Here is a 23,019-nt window from a genome sequence, read left to right on the forward strand (position 1 = left end):
TCAAAACTACGATCAAAGGGAAGTTATAGAAAACCAGTTCCAGTGGACAGAGGATCCCTCACAGTAGATGGTGCTGAAGTCTGAGTTGGTACTCAAGAGTTAAGTTCAGTATATTCCATAGTAGGATTACTGGGGAGGAAGGGAAGCCAGCCTCTTTCTTTGAGTAGGTTTGAAGTCTCTGTTCCATGACCATTCAGATCTGTCACCCTCAGCAAGTGCCATATTAAATCTCTCACTAGCCTTTCAGTCTGATACCACCTCTTTGTGATACTCTATGTAATGTTGGACACTATAAAATTATTAAAGGAGTTTCTGGAGAGAGGTACTAAATCAATGTATAGTTTGCTTTTTGTGGGCTATTTTGTAGATCACTGTTCAAAATCTCAGTAGCTATTTTGCTCTGAGCCACTAAGCCCCACAGTGTTTCCTGTGCGGTTTCTCATCTCTTCATTGCATTGGGTTGATGTGGCTGATGAGGTAGAATCCTCTGCTGCTCTGAGGAGGTGTCTCTTCCCACTGTGACTCATGGGGGACAGGGAAGACTTCACATACTAAGCTTCAGTCAGGTAGGGAATCAAGGATGTTGATAAAACTATAGAAAGGTTTCCTGCCCACCCTGGAGCTAATGTTCCTCCTAAGCTGAGTTCAGCCTTTTTATTTTGTGTGTGTGTGTGTGTGTAGTGGGGGTGAGGGTGGGAGTGCTTTCAGAGGCCAGAGGCATGGATTCCTGGAGTTACAGACTGTTTTGAGGTGCTGGGAAGCAAAATCAGGTCCTTTGCAAGAGTGGTTGGTATCCAGTCTTCGTAACTGAGCCATTTCTAGTTCCTCTCCCCATTTTTAAAAGTTCCTAGCACTTCAAGACCACATGTCTAGTGTGTTGTCCCTATTTGTCTTGCTTGTTTGTTTTGTGAGCCAGGACCTCACTGAGTCTCAGGCTAACCCCAAACTTCCTGCTCAGCCTCCTGAATGCTGGAGCTATAGGCATATACTGCCTCTCTCACTAATTTTCTTTCTTATTAGTACCAGAGATGTGTACACAATAGATGAGCAAAAAAAGAGAGCTGCTTATGTGCTTTAAAAGACATTTCAATGCCTTATTCACATGTTTTCTTGCTCTCCCGTACCTCATCTCCTTTCTAGAACATTGTACCGGGGAGTGAATAGGAAGCATGGCTTGAATTTCTCAAAATGACATGCAGAATTTTGGGAGGTCTTCCACCTTGCAAAGGAGCCAACAACACATATACCTGCAAGCACTGATCTCCCTGTGGTTTTATTGGGACTTCATTTGTTTCTGTTTATTTGTGGCAGTATTTGGTTTAAGGGAGATTTCAGTTGATGCATAATGGCACGTCAGAGCACTCACCCACGATATTGTCCTTCTAGGTCATCACTCCTGAGGAGATTATTCACCCGGATGTGGACGAGCACTCTGTGATGACCTACCTGTCTCAGTTCCCCAAAGCCAAGCTCAAGCCAGGTGCTCCTCTTAAACCCAAACTCAACCCAAAGAAAGCCAGAGCCTATGGCAGAGGTGAGTGCTGGTCTTGTTGGGTCTAAGGTATGTTCTCTGGCATTAGCTCTGGGGGGAATGCTCTCAGGATCAGGAGACTCAGGAGGTGGTGCAGTCAGTGAGGGATTCTTGTGCAAGCAAGACCTGAGTGTGTGTGTGTGTGTGTGTGTGTGTGTGTGTGTGTGTGTGTGTGTGTTTTAATCCTAAAGTTCTGCTGACTTATGACTACCTTATTCTGTCTTGAGAATCAAAGGTTTTCCTGTAGTACAGTATACAGAATTTGCTTCCTGTAGCCGTGGGAGAGCTAATGCTTTCACTTAAGAACCCTACCCTGGTCCACAGTGGCTGGGATGGGTCTTGCCCTAGGTCACTCACTGGTCACTCACTGGGGGTGGGGTAAGAGCCTCTGTCTTCTGGATGCTGATTCATTTCTTCTGTCTGGCAGTATCTGCTTCAGGTTCCCAGAGGGGCTGGGAGCTATTGTTAATCTCCAGCGACACTTCCTTGCTGAGACATCCTGTTTATGACTCTCACTGTAAGATGCCCGGCACCTTGTGGCTGGTCAGAGTCATTTCAGGCATCTGGTCATTTGTGGTCAGCAGCTGATTTGAAGCATACTAGTATTTAAGGAGGGTAGTTAACAGCTGGATGTGGTGTGTGTTCCCTTGTGAATCTCAGTCCTTTGGAGGCTAAAGCTGGGGACTCTCCAGTTTAAGGCTGACTAGAACAACAGCATGACCCTCTCTCAAAACAAACAAACAAAAAATAATTAAACCACAATATATGGCCATGAGTTTGATTTCTGGTAAGATCAGTGCAGCAATCTTATAAAGAAGACAAAAAGTGCATTATATTTCTTAACTTTTGCAACTAAAATTGGAGTCACATTTTGGTGGTGCATGCCCATTTGTCAGTAAACAAGGACTCTTCTTATTGCCCATTGTCATCTCCAAATTGTTATCTCTGAATCATAACCCAAGGTGATCAGTGCTATGAGGAATCTCAAAGATTAAAGACAGTGTTTCCTTAATGGAAAAAAAACAAAAAACAAACAAAAAAAAAAAAAACAAAAAGCTACAGATAGCTATTTGACTCTCAAGACACCATACTGACCAAGGGGGTTGACTTCGGCCAAGGCGTAAAATGTTTGTTTGTAGAAGTAACCTTATCACTGGCTGGCCAGATTCCTCATTGTTAGTGTGAGATGGTTTCCTTCCATGATGCAGTCTTCCAGAAAATGTGTGCTCACTATAGTTCAGGAATGTGGCTGCTCATTGCCCATTTCCTTCTTGTGAGTATTGTGAATGCTGAGGGAAAAAAACAAGCCATTTTTGTCTCTTATTTGTGTGTGGGTGGCTCTGCCTCTACATTTTCTCATCATGATAAATGTTCAGGGTCTGATGCCCTTGCCATTAAGCAGTCATGGGACTGTCCCCATCAGTGTTCATCTTGAGAGCACTTTCAGCTTTCTACAGTAAAACATAGTGTTCATTAGAAAGCTTTCTGTTCTCTTCTTTCTCAACCCCTTTCTCCTGGTAACCCTCCATTATACATATATCTGTGTGGGTATCTCACAGTAACGGATAATGGAGTATGTGACTTTCCTGTCTAGCCTACCTCACTTAGCGTATGTTTTTAGGGTTTTTATTATTATTATTATTATTATTATTTTACATTATAACATATATCACAATTTCCTCCTCCTCTTCTTTCTCCTCTTCCTCCTCTTCTTTTGGAAATAGGGTTTCTCTGTGTGCTCTGGCTGTCCTGGAACTCAGAGATCTCCCTGCCTCTGTCTCTGAAGGGTTGGAATTAAAAAGTCTTGCACCACCGTTTGGCTCTTCCCTTTTATAGGTGAATGATATTCTATTGTGTGTGCTGTGTTTGGTTTTTTCACTGGATACTTACAGGCAGGTATATGCAGCCTTCTACCTTTTAGCCATTATGAACAATGCTGCCCAAGAACATAGATGTACTGGGATCTTGGATATAGGTCTAGACGTTTATACACTCGAGCTTGAGCTCCTTCCTCTTCAGTATGCTGGGCCATATTGTGATTCTATGCTTAACTTTCTCCTTTTAAAATAGGAAGGCAACATAGTCGCTTTGGGTGATGCGGCCGTAACACACGGTCACATAAGTGGGGTTGTGAGACACATCCTTCTTCATTGGTGAGACGAAAGTCAGACTAGTTTTGGTATGTTTCTGCTACTCAGATTAGGAATACCTAAAGAATTAACAACAACAGTTTTAAAAGGGCTCCGGATGTATGTAGAGTAGATTCCGGTTGAGGCCAGCATTACAGATCCATTCTTGAGTTCTGAGCTGCTTGTTGGAGTGGGATGGCTTTGGGGTCTTTGCGTAAGGCTTCCTTGTGGGATTAGCGTCATTGAACACATCTGTCCACTAGCTAAGCGGAACCCTTCTCCAAACCCTATTCTATGTGAAGCGCTTAACACCTGAGCCTCATAGAACGCCAAGTCTCAGTAATTAGAGGGACTGTTTCCACATGGTGATCGAGGCTCTACAGGAGTTTTGTAGAGTATGGGGATGTGGCTCAGCTTCCTAACCAAGCCTGGTTAGTTAGAGAACACTAACTTAACTGAGCCATCGACAAGGTTCAGGTAAGTTGTTTTTCAGACTGCTAGAGTCAGTTGAGTAGGTGTTTGTAAATGTTGGAGGTGCATATTTAATTCTTGTTAGTAACCTGATCATTAGATAAGCAAAAGAAAAGCATAGAAAATAAAAGCTAAGACAAATATTCTATCATTGACATATCTGGGCCGCCCCAAGGCAGAACACTCTTAAGACACTATGTGCTCTATGTTCAGCCAAACATCATAGGAAAAAACTATGCCTTCCTCATATATCAATCAACAAAAGTAAGTGTAGAGTCGAGATGTGGATCTCAGCAGAGACTGGCTAAGAAGTAATGAGGTGTTCCTCTTCCAGCTGCTCGAGGTGGAGCTAATATTCCCACCACAACCACTAGAAATAAGAAGCACCCCCCCCCAAACCTCAAGTATCATTGGAAGTAGAATGGGGATCCTGGACTTCCTCCCCTGCTGGCAGAAAGTTACCAGGTTCAGAGTCCTATAACATAAAACCCAAACTGTCTAAATTTCAACTTTAAAAATCTTGGTCACACCATGAACCAATATCTCAGATCAAACAAAAATGATGGTTGATGCCAATAGTGGGTTGATAGAAATGTAAGAATTACCTGCCAGCCATTTTAAAGTGTCTACGATAGTTAATATTTTCAGCTTGACAGTGTCTGGAATCACTTAACAGACCAGCTTTTAACCCAGTCTGTAGAAGATTTTCTAGATTTGGTTAACAGAGGTATGAAAATCCATTTCATGGCCTGGGATCTCAGATGAGGAAAATAAAAAGGAAGTTAGCAGAGCAGCTGTGTCCACTTGGTTTCTTAACCACGGATACAATGTGACCCACTGACCAGACAGCTCCTGCCACCCAGGGTGGACTCCTGAACTGTAAGCCAATTAATGCTTTCTTGTTGTCAGGTGTTGGGTCACAGTGATGACAAATACCTAGTGCCATGGCCATATTTAAAAAGGCTTCAACAATTATGATCCTCTTGAAACAAACGAAAACAAACAAACAGTTTCAGCAGAGAAATAGAATTCCCAGATAGAAGCCATCACACCCAGCAGACATTAGAGCCAGTTGAAGCTCTGGGCACTTTCAGGGGAGGAATAAAAACTGAAACGACTCCTACGATGCGTTCAGCAGCAGGCTGGGTGTTCAGAAGGATCTGTTAGTGGACAGGAGACAGGAGAGCTGACAGAGGTCTAAATGAAAGACATGAAAAGAAGAAACATGGACAGAGCCCCTGGGACCTGTGGGAACTAAAACAAAAGTGGGAATGATCACGTTAGAGGAGACGTGAGAGGTGAAAAGGTGGGGCTAAAATGACCATTTAAGGCACTATGTGGGCGTGGAGACAGTAAGCTAGCAGGAGAAACACCCATCCGAGAGAACATGCGTAATAGCTCTTTTGGGGTAAAAGGCAAATCTGGATACATTTCAGAAAACCAAAGACAAAGAGAGGTAAGTTGTTTAAGTCTGGGATAGCCTGAATCCCTTTGCCATCACCCCCAAATGCTGGGATCACAGGCTTCTGCCCTTACTAGGACCTGGACGAACATTTAAGCATGATATGAGATAGCTGAAGCTTGCCCAAAGGAAATACCAGAATGTCAGCTTTCTCATCAAAACCATGGAGGTCAGAAGGAAGGGGCAGTGCATTGCATGAGTGTTTTTTTGTTTGTTTGTTTGTTTTTTTTTTTTTAAAGGTTGTCAACTAGAATCCTTTTTACCCAGGAGAAGTCCCTATACTTTCAGACAAAGAAAAAGCAAAAGAATTTGTCCATAGAAGTCTATCCTGAAAGAATAACCTTTTAAAGGAAGCACATGAAGGAAGAAGTCTTGAAATGACAGGAAGAAACCATGTAGTGAAGTTATGTCTTAAGTACAGTGGACTACCACAGTTCAGCCAGATAACCTGGATGAGCCTGTAAACATCCAGGAAATTTAATTTGTAAAATTGTAGGGGCTCCTGGAAATCTCCAGGGGTGAGTGATTTCACTGGAGAATTCCCCAAACACTTAAGAATTAAAACAGATTTTTAAGCACTTGCTGTTCTATTTTGTTTCCTGCTGCTGTGTGAAATACTCTGAAACAGCTTGTGGGGAAGAGGGAGGGTTTATTTCAGTTAATATTTTATAGTCCATTTTGAGGGAAGCCTGAATAGGAAGGAACTCAAGCTAGAACACCCTCCCCACCCTCATCCCCAGCAGGAGCTGAAAACAGAGGCCATGGAGGGGTGTTGCTTACTGGCTTGCTCTCAACCAGCCTTTCTTCTACAACCCAGCATACCCTGCCCAGGGGTGACACCACTCACAGTAGGCTGGGTCCTTCCACATCAATCATTAATCAGCATAATCCACAGACATGCCCAGAGGCCAGGCTGAGGGAGGCAGTTCCTCAGCTGAAGTTCCCTCTTCCCTGTGTCTCTAGCTGTGCCAAGTTGGCAAAACTGACCAGCGGAGATAGCAACCTCACTTAATGAAACACCAAAGCCAGTAACAAAACAAAACTCAGAGACCAGTGGACTATAGATATAAAAACACATCATGAAATATTAACATGTACTTCACACATGTATAATATACATCATACACACACATATGATGTATGCAATATACAATGTACATGTAATATACAATGAATCAGTCACACATTGTAACTAAGTGAGGTTTTTTTAGCAGTATAAGGCTGGTTCACTATTAAAAATCTTATCAATTCAGTCAACCAGATTATAGGAACAGGTTAGTGAATTAAAAAAAAAAAAAAAAAAAAAGCATGGTTGGTCATACTGATGATAAAAAAAAGCAAGTGACAAAATTCAGCCATCATCTAAGATAAGACTCCAAAAAGGGGAAGGAGAAACTTCAAGTCAGTGCAAAATAACTGCCACAGAAGCTCACACACACACACACACACACACACACACACACACACACACACACACACAAGCTCCCATTCATCTTAGAACACTCCCAGCCTTTCACTGATAATTAAGATCTGGACTGGGGTGGGACCTGCCCTTGCCATTTCTTTGCAACATATTAAGGGGGGCTTGAATGGTGAGGGTAGGTAGGAAGTGGGGGTACAACAGCAAAGTCAGAAATAAAACTGTCCATGTACAGACGATGTACTGGTCTGTACCGACTTTCTCAAACAATTAAAAGTGAGAAAAGCCTCAGGAAAAGTAAAACAGGTTTCTGTGATTTCAGGGCCAGCCAGGCTAGAAAAATAAAATAAAAGAAAAGAAAATAAAAAGGTCCCAAAGACTAATAAAGCTTTCTTAGGGACAAAAGTGGCATGCCAGAATCTAGTCTAGTTTTACATGGTAAAATACACATGTGGAGCCTGGAATTTAAAATGGCACACCATTTATTGTCACAGAAAGGAAAGAAAATGGGTGTGAGTGTAATAAAACACACACAGGATTTGTAATCTAAAAACTAAACAAAAGGCCTGAGTAAGGAGACTGGGACAAAGGCATTGGTTTTTCCTGAATTGTCACATTGACGTAATTGCTATTGAAGTTTTGGCAATGAACTTAGCCTCAGTTTACTTTCCTAGCACATGTGAGACCAATTCCTAGCACCAAGAAAAGAAAAGAAACAGAAAGATTTTTTTGTAGGTGTCAACAAAATTCCAAGTGTCTCTGAAAAGAAAGAAGGCAAAGGAACATAGTGCAGAGGTTCTGAAGGAAGTGTAACAGTAGTCTACAGTATTTGAAGCAATAGCTTTGGATCCATACTGACACTGGTGGAAGATTGTAGCACAAGAGACAGGTGGACTGCTGAGTTCCAGGATAGCCAGAGGAGCTGCAGGTCAAAGCCTCAATCTCTGTAATCAGCACTAGATACTGGTTCAAGTAGTGGATCTGGAGTTATTCACAATTTCATTATTGCTGGACTCCAAATCAGATTCCTATGGCCTGCTTAGGCTAGCCAGGAACTCAAGCTCGGGAAATAACCAGGTGTCCTGATATTATTCTAGGACGAAAAGTGTTCTATATCCTGAGGTTCAAGAGATCCTGAGAGTTGGGATGGGCTATACACCTGGAGGAACACAGAAGCTTCTAGATTCTCAAGTCTGACTTTCTGCTGGTGACAGCTCCCAATTGAGATTCCCACCAAAAGCTTATCAGCCCAGGAAATTCCAGGAAGCCATGTGTCATGAACTGGTCACTCCCACAACATTACAGGGCATTTTAGGGACTCTGTGAGAGGAGCCATGTTAGGAGAAAGATATAGACATAAAACATTACACCTTGATTTAAATTCTCACAAAACCTATATCTGAGCCTTTATAGCAGCTTTTAGAATGATAGACAGCTGGATGTAACCCAGACGTCCCTCAGTTGGGGAGCAGGGTAAACAATCACATAGCATAGAACGTTACTCATCGGTGAAAAAGCAGCCCGTGTAAATGGACGGGATTCTCAGTGAGAAGGACCAGTGTACCATAAGGTTGTATAATGTATGATTCCATTTATGTAACATTCTTGAAATGGTAAAATTACAGAGATGGAGAACTGATTAGTGGTTGCCAGGGATAAGAGAAGGGTGGGGTGGAAGGGAAGTGGGTGGGACTCCTAAAAGGGCAACACGAGGGATCCTTGTGGCTGTGAGACGCTGTTTCTTGACCGTATCATTTTCAGTGCTCTGGTCATGATGAGTGTCAGCACTTTGCACGATTGTTAACACGAAGGGCGTGAGTGAGCGATTGTACGCTTTCTACGTGTAATAGCTTTTATCTATTTTTTATCTGTGTGCTTCTGTGAGCATGTGCACATGAACGCAGGTGCTGCCTGCAGACCAGAAGAGGACATGAACCATCTCATGTGGGTGCTGGGGACACGGAGATAAGGAAGTGCTCTTAACCACGGACTCATCTCTCCAGTCCATTGTTACATCTTTATTAGCATTGAGTGTTTTAGTGGGTTCAGGGTAAAATTACTTGTGTGTATGAACTGTACGTTGTTCGGACCCAACACAGCTCTTTCTGTCCAGCTAGCCCCTCCTTTCCAATCCCGAGGAATACGTTCCACATTCAGGTTGACTTTCTAACTTCCGAATTTGAGATAGAACACGCACCACTTGCTTTTCTGCTTCTGGCTTATTTTGATTTGTATAATATTCTTCGTTATCTGTTCTTTTTTACACCAAATAGGGGAACTTCATTTTTCTTTACAACTGAATATTAGTCCATATATACCACAGTTTTTGTTTCTGTCTATTAATGGGTTTCTAAGCAGAAGCCATATCTTAGCTATTTTGAATACTTCCAGATTTAACTTGAGAGAGCAGCTATCTTTAAGGTATGCTAATGAAAGAGTATCATTTCTTATACCTGCTAGTATGGGAGTCTGTCTCTAATTAGCTCAATTATCTTTTTTAAAATTAATTTCTTCAAGTATACAGAATAGTAGGTTTATCACTTCCTCCCCGTTCTTCTAGGGTCTCATGCTGCCCAGGCTGGTATCAGGCTAGTACTGGGGATCAGGCCCATAGCTTTGTGTGAGCAGTCTACCAGCCAAGCTTCTGGCCCAGCGTACTTTGCCTTGCCTCTCCCTCTCCCTCTTCTCCATCTCTTTCCCCCTCCTCTCCCTCTCTCATCACCATCATCTTCATACATCATTCTTCGTTCATATTGTTTCCTCCATTGCACTTGCCCTAAATCCCGGTGCCTGTAGAAGAATTGGAGTTATAAATGGTAGTTAACCAGCATGTAGGTGCTGGGACTGACCCAGGTCCTTTGCAACAGTAGCACATACTCTAACAGCTGAGCCATCTCTCCAGCTCCTCACCTAACTTTTAATACCTAGGTTCCACATGTTAGAGAAACCACACAGATCCCACTGGCTTTGCCTCATTACTCTTTTGTTCCTTTCTGAAGACTCCTTTTTCCACAAGGTCTTGTTTCTACTTTTCATATTACTTATATATAAGTCTAGCTTCCACATATGAGAAAAATATGGGGTATTTGTCTTTGAGTCTACCTATTATTGTTTAGCCATCTTAAAGTTAAAAGTCTAATTGCAAATAATAGGGAAATGCATTTTATTAAAAAAAAAGTGTATGGAGCTAGCGAGATGGCTCAGTGGTTAAGAGCACTGGCTGCTCTTCTAGAGGTCCTGAGTTCAAATCCCAGCAACCACATGGTGGCTCACAACCACCTGTAATGAGATCTAGTGCCCTCTTCTGGTATGTCTGAAGACAGATACAGTGTATTCATATATAATAAATAAGTAAATCTCTTTTTAAAAAGTATATACAGCGTTGTTTAAAGAAATATGCAACTTCCTTCTGCATGGACTTGCAAAGGCAGACCCTGCTGGTAGCTAACTATACCAATGTGTGTTTTCACTGTTTCATGGACCACTGTCTGAAACTCTTGAATATTTTAAAATTGGATATCGATATATAACATGAAGGAAATTAAGACTTTGAACCTATCCTATTCCTTTTGTGGTAGTTTGTTCCCATCTTCCACATGGGATTAGTAAGATAGGGTCTTATCTCTCAGTTTTCTGAGGGAAAAAAAAATAAGAAAAAGAAAAGAACATACTGGATGATAGACATGGCCCAACTCAAAATTTACTGTGTAAACTCATGACAGGAATCGAACCCACTGGGAACATGGTGAAGCAGCCAGCCAAATTCACGGTAGATACCATCAGCGCTGGGCAAGGAGATGTGATGGTGTTTGTCGAGGACCCAGAAGGAAACAAGGAAGAGGTATGCTGGAGGGTCCCACCTCTCTCCAGAGTCATTGGGCAAGTCATGTGACTAGAGACTGCATCTTCACGTCCTCACAGTGCACTCAGCCAAAATGTTACCAAAGGACCCTGAGGCTTGCAGTGGCTAAAGCAGCTTGCCTATGGGCTGTGCCTTTAGTGATTTACACAAACACAGTGTTTGATAAAGTAAATGATACTTGGGATATAAGACACAGGACTTGTTAATTGAGGTGTCTTGATTTTCCTCTGCTGACCATCTATCTTTGGGTCTTTGATCTGATCACAGTACTATTTGAACTTCTAAATATGCTGACATATTGTCTAGCTTTCTCTGGTTCAGGGTCTCTGCCCAACTTCCTGGGTTTTCTTGTTCCTAAGACCAAGTCTGGCATCTTCTGCACTTGTACCAACCAAAACAATCAGTGATCAGGTGAATCTCCTTCCCACTTACTCTTACCTTTCCCCTTCTCTGATTGATGACCATCTTCTCTTCTAGGCACATGTGACCCCAGACAGTGACAAGAACAAGACATACTCTGTGGAGTATCTGCCCAGAGTCACTGGACTGCACAAAGTAAGATAAGACACCATGGCCGTGGCATGGTCTGGTCCTTGGGCTTGTATTGTCACGTGTTAAAGGAAGATCTTAGGAAGAGGAATGGTCTTGTTGGCAGTTTGTATTGTGCTGGGTGTGGAAGGCAGGATCTCTAGCATGCTAGGCAAAAGCCATAAGTGACTTAGGTTAAAATTATGCAAGGTCATCTGGGGGAAAAGGTAGACTATAAATTAGACTCGGCATCAGATAGCAACTCTCCATTGTTTATAATTCCCCAGGGAAGTCATTCACGATGTTCTGATTTCCTCCCACTAATTCCACATGGGTACCTGAAGATTGAAGCTGTCTGTCTGGAGTATTGATAATATAGTGAATAAACTTTGGCCTCTGCCCTGAATGCTTTCTTACTCATTCATCTTTGTGATAGGCCAGAGAGTCTTGAGCCCAGAGAACACACAAGTTCAGCCCACTAGCAGCAGCAAGGAATATACACAGCTTCTGAGGACCCGGGATCCTGCTTGCAGGACCTTCACTTCAGCATCATATCAAGCTCCCTTTGAGGCCATTCCATAGATAGGGCAAGAGTTAAGAGCATGGGCTACAGCAGTGGGTAACCTAGGAATATGTCTTCCATTGGAAGAGAGCCTTTGCACAGCCCCCCAAAAAACCCTCCTATGGCATGCTTAGACTTTCCCAAAGGTTCTGCAGTTCTTTCTTGAGTTTTTGTGAATTCACTAGGATTCTTCTTGCTCCAGAACTCCATAAATCTAGGAAAATGAAATCTTTAAAAAAAATATTTAAATGAAACTAGTTCATTAATAATTAATGGATTCATAGGAAATCCAGTCGAGCTCTCTTGAAATATCTCAGGATGAGAAAGTTTTGATAAAGTTTTCGGCAGAAGTCATTATAATTTGTCGCAAACACATTTATTTGGAAATGATCTTAGCCCATGAAAAATCTGACTCTATTTTTGAAATCTTAGAAGGATACACTTTATTCTGAGTGCAGTGACCCTGTCTGTATCATTAAAGGAACTCTGTGCCTAGAGATCTAAGTATAAGTGACTTTGTTTTCATTAGAAGGGCCAAGCACCCTACAAGATGTGCTGGGTAACAGTGGCACAGGGCTTGGGGGAGTGGTCAACCCATGACTGGTCTAACTTGAGGCCCATGCTATAAGAGGGAGCCCATGTCTGACACTGCCTTGATGGCTTGGAACTGGAGAGGCTGGATAGCCCAGAGACCCGGGTCAGAACAAGCACAGCTGGGAGGGAGAGGGTGCCCACACCCAAGTGCGTATGATGTAAGCACTTTCCATTCAAGATGAGGATATCACGGATACCATGTGCCTGATGGGTCCAGGTAGGGATTCAGTTCCCTGATTTTAGGGCTCCTGCTGCCATCCGCCTTCAGGTGTGCACTCCTGAAGAACGGTGTGTGTGAGTGTGGGTAGTTCTTGCTAGCCAGGGAGAAGCTGCTACCTCTGTCTTGTCACTTGCAGGTCATAGTCCTCTTTGCAGGACAGCACATTTCTAAGAGCCCGTTTGAAGTGAACATTGACAAAGCCCAAGGAGATGCCAGCAAAGTCACTGCGAAAGGCCCAGGGTTGGAAACTACAGGGAACATTGCCAATAAACCTACCTACTTTGACATCTACACAGCTGGTAATGTGTCACTGTTCCAATGACTTGGACCTTTGCTAGAGGGTCTAACACAGAAACCTCGGGACGGTTTGGGCACCCAAACCTTTTGTCTTTTAAATTGACAAAACAACTTTTTCTCATGAGCTAGTTGTATTTTTCATATCTTCACTCTTGTCTCTGAGAAGTCATCAATTTTTGTACAAATTTAAGTCTGCACGAAATTTTATCAGTCACATGCTAGACCATGTTTTATGGAAGACTGGGGGAAGCAGGCAGCAAAAATGAATAAATGAATCATGTCGATTTCTTGGCTTTCTTTTTGTGTTTTTCGAGACAAGCTTTCTCTGTGTCGCTCTGGCTGCCCTGGAACTAGCTCTGTAGACCAGGCTGGCCTCAAATTCAGATCCTCCTGCCTCTGCCTCCTGAGCGCTGAGATTAAAAGCATGACTTCCCACCTGGCAGCTTTCCTTTTACGTTTTTTGTTTTTTAAATAAAAGGAAAGAAAGATGACAGTTGGTACAGCCTTGCCTGAGTGACCCTTTCTGTTTGCACTCTGCACTGGTTGACAGCAAGCTTTTAGAAGGGGAAGAAGTGCTCATGGAACCGCTGTCCTTTTCACAGGAGCTGGTGTGGGTGACATTGGCGTTGAGGTGGAGGATCCCCAGGGCAAGAACAGTGTGGAACTGCTGGTGGAAGACAGAGGAAACCAGGTTTATAGATGTGTCTTCAAGCCAGTGCAGCCTGGCCCCCATGTGGTCAAGGTCTCCTTTGCTGGGGATGCCATTCCCAAGAGCCCCTTTGGTGTACAGATTGGTGAAGGTAAGTGCTGGCTCACCACCTGGTATGGAGACTGTCAGACCTGGGCCCTCTCCGTCCTCCTCCTGCCAGGACCCCTTCAGCAGGAAGTGGTACTTTCATCTTTAGGATATTAGTGCTGTCATGAGTTGTGTCCCTCAGCCTCCCTCCCTGTGTCAAAACATCTGAAAGGATCACATTAGTAGATGACCAGACTATGTGTCTCATGGCCGGCTTTCTCTTGGGCCTGTTGTGATGCTGTGTATCCACAATGAACACGGCAAAACAATTGTTTACCAAAAGGGAGCCACGAGACCAAGGAGAGATGGAGAGAGGCTAGGATCTCACCAGTACTTAACAGGGCAAGCTTCCAGTGACCTCCCTTCCGCTGGTTCTCACATTTTCAACGTTTGTGCCCTTGGGAAACATTTTAAGTCCATCTGTACCACAGATGGAGAGTATCCCTAATCTGCAAACTACTGGATTACTTCAAAATCTAGAAAAAGCATTTTATTTATTTGTTTTGTACACTGACGTGATTATTTAAATAGTTTTAAAGTTTAGGTAGAGCATTTCAGATTTTTAGGTTAGGGAGGTCGGTAATAAAGTCCATGTATTACATGTATCTGAAAGGCTGGCGAAGGCTCAGTGGTGAGGAGCTGCCCTGAGTGCCCAGAGCATCTGCATGCAGTTTCCAGCAGCCGCACCAGTCACTCTTCTCTGTATAACTCCAGTTCCAGGGGTTTTGCCACCACCAACCCCTTTAAAACCTTACGGCAACATCCTTTTATTCAAGCCCTTTTTGATAAGGGATATCGAATCTGTGTGCAGAGACTTAAGTGTGCAATGTTTGGTGTCCAGGAACAAGCTTGGTGGCAGCAAGTCCCCATGCTCCAGGCATTTTACTGGCTGTGGGGCACCTATCTCTGCTACATTAGCCCATCCAAGTCTGTATGTTTCAGGTACGATTGCCACCCGCATTTGGCAGGTGGAGTCACTGAGGCCTTGGCAGTGTGGGTCTCAGTGATACAAAGTATCAGTAGAACTATAATGTCCTTTGTGCCTGTATCTCCTCTGCCGAATCCCTCTGCAACCAGGAGCATGTGTTTCCCTGATATTAGAGGCACTCAATCTCTCTCCCCTCCCCAACCTTGTTGCTCTTTTCAGTTGTTACTGATGTTTTCCAACTGTGCTGCCTTTTCTAACCTACTCACCTCTCCCTGTTCTGTCCTCCACCTCTGCACCTGCAGACCTGGCTCCTTCTTCTGAATCCTGCCTCTGGGCCAGCCTGGACCCTGAATCTGCTGGCTTCCTATTTGCAAGCTCTGGGCCAGAGGCCCTTGCTTTGGTAAGGGTTGGTTGGGTGGGGCATCTTTGCCAATTCTTTGTGTGGCTTCAGGAAGTTCCTGTGCAGGCGTTAGTGATCACAGTTTGTAAGGCCAGATCCCAGCCTAAGCAAGGTGCTGAGGGAAGGCAGTGGATCTGATACATCCCACAAACTGCAGCTGAGTTGGCTAAATGTTTGAGTTGATTGAGTGCTCCTAGGGACTGAACAGTTACCTTTCCCCCATGTTTAGCCTGTTGACTATGCTTTGTATTTCCAATTGATGTCTGTGTGTGTTTTAAGACGAATTTATAAGCCCTCACCCCAGGAAATTCTTGCCATTTTGTTGTGACTTATTACACATGTGTTCTTCCTTTGATAACCCTCCCTCTAGATATTCATAATCAAAATTCCTTTGGCATAAGAAGATGGTTCAAGACAGCTTTCTTCATTCTAGTGATTCCTAATCTCTCATTCATGGATTGGTTTATTCATTCTGGCGCAGTCAGCATTTTTTAAAAAATGTACTGCCCTCTATTGTAATGATTTAACACTGAAAAAAGCTTTAGCCAGGCCTGCTGTTACAGGCCTCTAGTCTCAGCTATTGGGTAGTTGATACAGGACCTGCCAGGGCCACATGACAACAATTTAGTGAGAGCCTCTCTCAAAATTTAAGAAGAGCTCAGTAGTAGAGTGCTTGCCTGACGTGTTCAGGACCATGGCTTGCATCTTTAGACCTTCAATATACACATACATACTTAGGTGTCTTTAACAGCGGAAAGCCAATTTCACTGACTGTTAAATGCCACCACATACCATGTTCTTCCATGAACAATCCAACATGATCTCTAACTGCAAGGATGTCTGTGCTCCCCTCTGGGGAGTAATGGAGGTTGTATCTAATGAGCTTCTGTCCATCCATGTTTGAAGCCTGTGTATGAAGGGCTGTCATATGTGCTGTGTGAGGTTTGGAGAGGAAAGCCAGTGCGTAGACAATAGGACATTGCACCTATCAATTTCCCATTTCTACTTAAGGAAAAAGTTGTCCATGCTGGGCAAAGGATTTCTAGGAAGAGTATATGTCTTCCTAAGCCTCCTTCCTGACCCTACTTGGAAGAGTAGTTTCATGGCTCTGTCAAGTGAAGAATGTTAGCTATCACCAGAGTTCTTAATTTTCATCCTTGTGGTTTTTAAAGGAGACCAGAAATCATGTCAGGCGTGGCATTTTCTGCTGAGGTTTACCTTTATAGATGTCCAGAGCTTTGTCACAGCCACCTTTGGCTAAGAGCACAGTTTCAGGTTTTTCTTATTTTGCCTGGCTGTTCACGTGGAAGACAACAGCCATGTCCGGATCTTCAGAAATGCTCATGCTTTGAAACTCAGATGGATATTTCGAGTGCTGCATTTTCCAAGTTGACTTGGATATCGGCTCTCCAGTCCCTGACCTTGGAGTGTGACAGTGAGGTCAGGATCACATTCAGTAGTTTTAGTGCCCCTCTGCTCATAAAAGCCAGTACCAGGAGCAGCACAGTGTGGATTTGCTCTGCTCTCTTTGATGTTGGCCAAATAACTTTTGCCCAGCCCTTGTGTGGTGAAGCTGGACAAAGTCATGCTGTGTTCTTCTTTGCTGTGCTTCCTGAGTAGGACCCCTGGTCTAGGGCAACTGCTGGATGCTTTTCATGCAAAACAAACATTTTCTTGGGGGGGGCAGTAGGGAATGGGGTGTGGAGTGGGCCCAAGTTACCTGAACTTTCTTGTCATTTTAAAAATATTAAAAGGTTGAACTGATATCAACTCTGTTTGTAGCCTGCAACCCAAATGCCTGCAGGGCCAGTGGTCGAGGCCTGCAGCCCAAAGGTGTCCGGATCCGGGAGACTGCAGACTTTAAGGTGGATACTAAGGCAGCTGGAAGTGGAGAGCTTGCTGTAACTGTGAAGGGCCCTAGTAAGTACTTTCTTCTTTCCACCATCTCAAATAAACCTTAGCTAGTTTGTCAGCAATGCTGTATTGGTAGTATCTATTGGCCAGTCCTGACTGGTATCTCCCAGAGAGCTATAGCAAAGATTTGAGTCCTATTTAGAGAAAGGAATGGTGGTTGCTTAGTAACATCTGCCTTGGGTATAGGTAGGCAAGACCAGTGAGTCGTTTACATACTAATATGTAAGGTAGCCTTACATATTAAGACCTCTGGGATAGGAAACAATGCTGTAAGGATATTGGAGAAATGTTGCTTTTGGAATAACATATTTCTCTCTTCTCTCTCTCTCTCTCTCTCTCTCTCTCTCTCTCTCTCTCTCTCTCTCTCTCAATTGAAGAGATTTATGTATAAAGTGGAAGATTCTTACAGACTCACATGGATTGTGATGTTCTGATCTGGAATCCAAGCACGGTGTTAAAGACCAATAATTTCTCCAGTACCCTTTGCGTTTTTATAGACTATGAAATTATGTCAATGACTACATTCATATAATCACTGCTATGGGAGAATGAAATACCCTAGGATGGTTTTCTTTGTAGGTAGTTGGCAGAGGGTTGTTTCCACAGCAGTCTGTTCCTCCTTCCTCCTTTGGGACAGAGACAGCAGGCACGAGGTCGGCATCTCCTGTCTTGTTTCTTCCCAGGAACAGAGAAGGGCAGCTCTGAAGGCCCAGCCGCAGGTGCAGCAGCACTTGGTGGTTTTAGTTCCAAGTTTGTAGAGGCCTGTGCTTCTCTCATCCTCTGTATTGGCATTAATCTGAGCCCAGGAAGTTCCTATGTGATCTTGGAGCTCAGAGCCTTGGGGAAGGATTTGCTCCAAGGACAGCCAAGGTTCTAGACTGTCCAGACCTAAAGCCAAATAGAAGTAGCTCTGTGGCTGTCCCTGTATCCTCCCACAGTCCACCACCCCTGCCCGGGTTCTTTTCTGACCTTGGAGACTTTTCTTGACTCACAATATAAAACACATTTCTGCCTGATGGCTAGATCCAAAATTACATATAGAACATAAAACCTGTTTTCTCATAAAGAGCTTATAAGAACTTCTTTTGCTGTCCTGCTTTAGCAGAAAAAGATTCATAGGTGCTTAGACCAAGAATAAAGATGGCCTCTCTTTCTGGTGTCCGTGGGGCAGCAAGGGGGTGGTAAGGTGGGGGTTGGAAGGCAGCGGAGACTGTTGAGCAATACTGAGACACAGCAAACAACCCATCTGGCCTGGGACCTCAGCCTCCACCAGCCGAGAGCCATTTGAAGCAAGCTAGCTGGGAAGTCTTCCATTTCTCCCTCTTGGAGGCTGAGATGGCTCTGGTTTGAGTTTTGCAAACCTTTCCCAGTTTTTGAGGGAGATCTCGCATTTGGAGCTTAATTTTTATAGGTTGCCTGTGTTTTGTGGGGAGTCTCCTTGTAAGCCAAGGATTATATTGCAAAGGCTGTGTACTTGCTTTCCACAGAGGGCCTGGAGGAACTGGTCAAGCAGAAGGGCTTTCTGGATGGGGTCTACTCGTTTGAGTACTATCCCAGCACACCAGGAAAATACAGCATTGCAGTTACTTGGGGAGGGCACCACATTCCAAAGAGGTGAGTCCGGGTTGGAGATGGGCCTTGTCTAAAGGTATGTACAGCCTGTGACAGGAGCCCACTGCCTCCCAGGCTGCCAGAGGGAAGAGAGGTCTGCTTTGTTGAAATCTCCCCCCACCACTGCCCCCCCCCCACCTTTTCAGTGCAGCACAGACACTTGGCTTACTCTCAAAAGCAGCAGAAAGTCACTGTGGTTTCAGCTGCCCTGCTTTAAATCAAATGCTGGTGGTTTGTGCCTGGTGGGAGGCAGGGAGACCAGAAAGAGCTGTAATGGAGAGCAAATGGGCTGTGTGTCTATACAGCTTTATATAAGCCGAGGCTCTCCTTTTCAATGAATGCCTCTGTTCACAAATACCACAGGGGCACGGTTGGCTATGGTTTACATAAAAAACCCCTCTATGTGAACGCCATCAGGGATTAGGGACCCCTGGCCACAGTGATGCCTGGGGCTGTTTCAGTTTCCTTTTTGGACCCCTTCTCTGCCACTCTCCTGAGGGTAGTTTAAATGCTGAATACATTTTGTTTGTCTTGAGGAATAATTGAGTATTATAGTAGTCCTCCCTTGTCCATAAAAGTTTCCTTCTAAAACCATAAATAAACACTCGAAACCCACCCTAGACAGTGTCACAGGCTGGGTTTTCTCCACCTCTAGGCTTGCACACCCAGGAAAACATTTAATTTATAAAATAGACACAATAAGAGACCGGTAGCAATGAAGCAACAAGATGAAAAGTTGAAAGAGTTTAGTTTTAACAGACTGTGCCATGTTGTGTGCCACTTCCCCATCCTGTGGTAGTAGGTGACATAATGCCTGTAGGGTGAGATCAGGTGAAAAGGATAATGTGGGCACCATGGCCAAGGACTGGGCCACTATTATCTCAAAATGATACACACATGGTAGACTGCATTTGAAACCTAATAAAATAAAACAAAGGATAAGGGGACCTCTTACATAGGGGTTTCAGCATCTGAGCACACTTATTGGAAACTTCCCTTGCCAAAGTTAAAGCATGTTTGATTACATATGAATGGAATATAGCCTGTTCAAACTATTTTTCCTGTTATAGCATAGGTAGGAGAAGGAGAAATGTGGATATTCTTATCTTTATTTTTTTAACTAGACCTTTTTTTAAAAGATTTATTTATTTATTATATGTAAGTACACTGTAGGTGTCTTCACACACACACAGAAAAGAGGGCATCAGATCTCATTTCGGATGGTTGTGAGCCACCATGTGGTTACTGGGTTTTGAACTCAGGACCTCTGGAAGAGCAGTCAGTGCTCTGAACTGTGGCGCCATCTCTCCAGCCCTGGCTGGATATTCTTATCTTTAAAGCTCCCACTGTAGAGGGCCCTGCCTACTAAAGGTCACTCACTAATGAGCAAATCAGAGCAAGCGAGTTGCTTGAGTGACAGCCCAGTTACCCCAGCTCCTGAAGCAACCATATTACATTATATTGTTGACATAACAATGGCTGTGGGGGCGACCAGTGTGGGGAAAGACATTTACCTAGAGTTTCAGCCTCTGTACAAAAGAGCAGGGAAGTGGAAAGAATTATGATAAGAGTTCATGGTTATGGTTACCCCCTTCTATGGTCCTCTTCTGCTCCTTCCTTCTAGCCCCTTTGACGTTCAAGTTGGCCCTGAAGCAGGCATGCAGAAAGTTCGTGCGTGGGGTCCTGGACTCCACGGTGGCGTTGTTGGTCGGTCAGCAGACTTTGTGGTAGAGTCCATTGGTTCTGAGGTTGGGACTCTGGGTAAGTAGAGGCAGCTGCCCAGCCACTACTGTAAGGCTGAGAGTAATGAGGTGTCCCTAGTGTTATGGCTTCACATGGCCTCCTGGATGCTGTAGAATTCTAGTTCTTATTTTTCTTCTTGCTTTCAGTCCAGTGCCTGTAACACTTGATTTTTTTTCTTCTTCTTCTTCTTTTTTTTTTTTTTTTTTTTTATTCACCAGTTACCTGGGAACGGGGTGGCGGTATGCTAAACATCACATACACTATCATAGACAAATACTGGTAACTGACCCTTAAACAGATGACCTGGTACGTCCTGGTGACATTTGAAAAAGTAAATATATTATTTGGCACATAACTGAATATATTTTAAGTGGGTATCTGACAAAACATGTAATCATTATGGAGTAGGAGTCAGGCTTTTTCTAGGAAGGGCCACATACTCAGTATTTTTACCTTGTGTGTCGCATGATCTCTGTCACAATTATGTGACTGCCATTGTGGCTTTGAAGCAGTTATTAAATACATAAATGAGTGGGTGTGTCTACATTCCTGTAAAATACTCTCTAGAGGAATAGGCAGTAAGCTGAATTTGGCCAGGGAGCTATATCTTACTGACACCTATTTACTTTTAGTAACGAGCAAAAGAGGGAAAAAAATTAGGACATACCTAATTTTCACCAGTAGGAAGTGGAATCACTTTGGAACGTACTTGTAGTTTAAGGAAGTAGTTAGCCCTTTAGTCTTCTCTTCTGCCCTTTTCCTGCACAAAATCATAGCTTTCTGTCTTTATGCCCAGATGAGTGGAGGAAACGCCTTTATTTCCCATGGCTTCAGTGGGATTTTGATATGTTTCAGTCTGTTCTTAGACTTTCCAGTTACATCCAAGATTTTGTTATATGAACAATGCTGAGTGCATAACCTCACTTAATTTATTCAGATAAAAACTTGGAAATGGGTTTAGACCAGGGAGTACTGGTTTAGGACTTGGCATATGTTGCTGTACACCCAAATAGAAGGGTTTCTCTGACCCTTGTGTGCTTCATCAACACCCCCCTCTGACTCTCATGTCATCCGAAAACCAGAAATGTCCAGTGTAATGCTCCACCTCTAGTTAAGAACCAGTGCCCTGGTTTCTGGAAAAGAGGCACACCTGATTTCAGTTTTCTGCTCATTACTTGCTTTCCAGGAGGCAGAGAACAGGAGGTGGTAGTACCCTAGGCTGGATAATTCTCACCATGTGTAACCAGGAAGGCCCTTCCATTTTGTCCCCAGGGTTCGCCATTGAAGGCCCTTCCCAAGCAAAGATCGAGTATGACGATCAGAATGATGGCTCGTGTGATGTCAAATACTGGCCCAAGGAGCCTGGGGAATATGCTGTTCATATCATGTGTGACGACGAAGACATCAAGGACAGCCCATACATGGCTTTCATCCACCCTGCCACTGGAGACTACAACCCAGATCTAGTGAGCACACTCAGTCTTTTACCCAGTGTCCCCTATGGTAGACAGGAATGGGTTAGATCTGAGTGCAGAAGAGGACCTCTTAGAACTTTCGTGATGTTGGGAAAGTAGTGTATCTCTCTGACTCTTGGCATTTTCGTCTATGGACCAGGAATGAGAGTATCTTCTCCCAGAGCTTCTGGGATGGTTAAAGGACATGCGTGTCCTGTGGAAGAGACTCATCTTGCCAATTTTTATAGCTGTCTGTAGACTACCATCAATGAGCTAACTTGTGGCACTTTCTTTGACCTGTGGTGGCTGCAACCTTCAGTCTTCAAAGTGGAACCATTCCTTCAAGCACACTAAAAATCTGCCCCAGGAACTAGAAGTTCTTTCTAGCATGTCAGAGTACAGCAGGTAGCTGGGTTAGTTTGGATTTTGTTTTTTGAGTGTTTTCTTCTTCAAGGACAGCTAGTAGTGGTCTTTATTTGTAAGTTTCAGCCTACTTTGCAATTTTACTTCCTATTTCCATCTTTAACTAAGGACCAGGTATTTTGTGCACCCTCCCCTTCATCCCATTCTTTAACACAGGGGAAACAATAATCATTATTTGGTTTTGGCCTTAGGTCCAAGCATATGGGCCAGGTTTGGAGAAATCTGGTTGTACTATCAACAACCCAGCCGAGTTCATCGTGGATCCTAAGGATGCTGGGAACGCTCCCTTAAAGATAATGGCTCAGGTAAGTATCTGGGCCTGGGCCACCTGCACTTGTCAGGTCAGAGGAGTGACAGTGATGCTCACTGAATATGATCTCAGCTCTATCCAGCACACCAGAAGCAATAATAGTATCCCACAGTATGACCTGAGGACTACATGGACGGATATAAAGCATCACATTTTCTCATGATATTAGTGATTCATGCTCTGTCAAAAGAAGGCCTTTTTTGTTTCAGATTTTTCTGTAATGTCTTTTAGTTGACTGAGTCTAAATAATTCCTAATAGGTTTGTGAACAAAATACAGATTATTGGTTATCCGGTTTAGTTAAAATTAGCCAAAGGACTTTAACTCTAGGATTGAAATGAAGGGCTAAGTGGCACTGGCTTTAG

The 23,019-nt window shown here is 43.6% G+C and overlaps 1 protein-coding gene across 3 annotated transcripts in view; it reads left to right on the top strand.

Annotated features, from left to right (window-relative positions):
* Positions 1–23,019, top strand: part of FLNB (filamin B) — a 125,489-nt gene that overhangs the window by 47,716 nt on the left and 54,754 nt on the right. For all 3 annotated transcript variants that reach the window (XM_080926592.1, XM_080926593.1, XM_080926594.1), the window contains exons 4-13: positions 1,387–1,534; positions 10,736–10,854; positions 11,353–11,430; positions 12,916–13,078; positions 13,679–13,876; positions 16,983–17,120; positions 18,602–18,728; positions 20,350–20,486; positions 21,741–21,934; positions 22,537–22,650. In XM_080926592.1, the coding sequence (XP_080782718.1) occupies positions 1,387–1,534; positions 10,736–10,854; positions 11,353–11,430; positions 12,916–13,078; positions 13,679–13,876; positions 16,983–17,120; positions 18,602–18,728; positions 20,350–20,486; positions 21,741–21,934; positions 22,537–22,650 (1,416 nt within the window). The remainder of the gene's footprint in view (positions 1–1,386; positions 1,535–10,735; positions 10,855–11,352; positions 11,431–12,915; positions 13,079–13,678; positions 13,877–16,982; positions 17,121–18,601; positions 18,729–20,349; positions 20,487–21,740; positions 21,935–22,536; positions 22,651–23,019) is intronic.

Source organism: Micromys minutus (genome assembly GCF_963924665.1).
Source record: "Micromys minutus genome assembly, chromosome: 12".
Taxonomy (NCBI): Eukaryota; Metazoa; Chordata; class Mammalia; order Rodentia; family Muridae; genus Micromys; species Micromys minutus.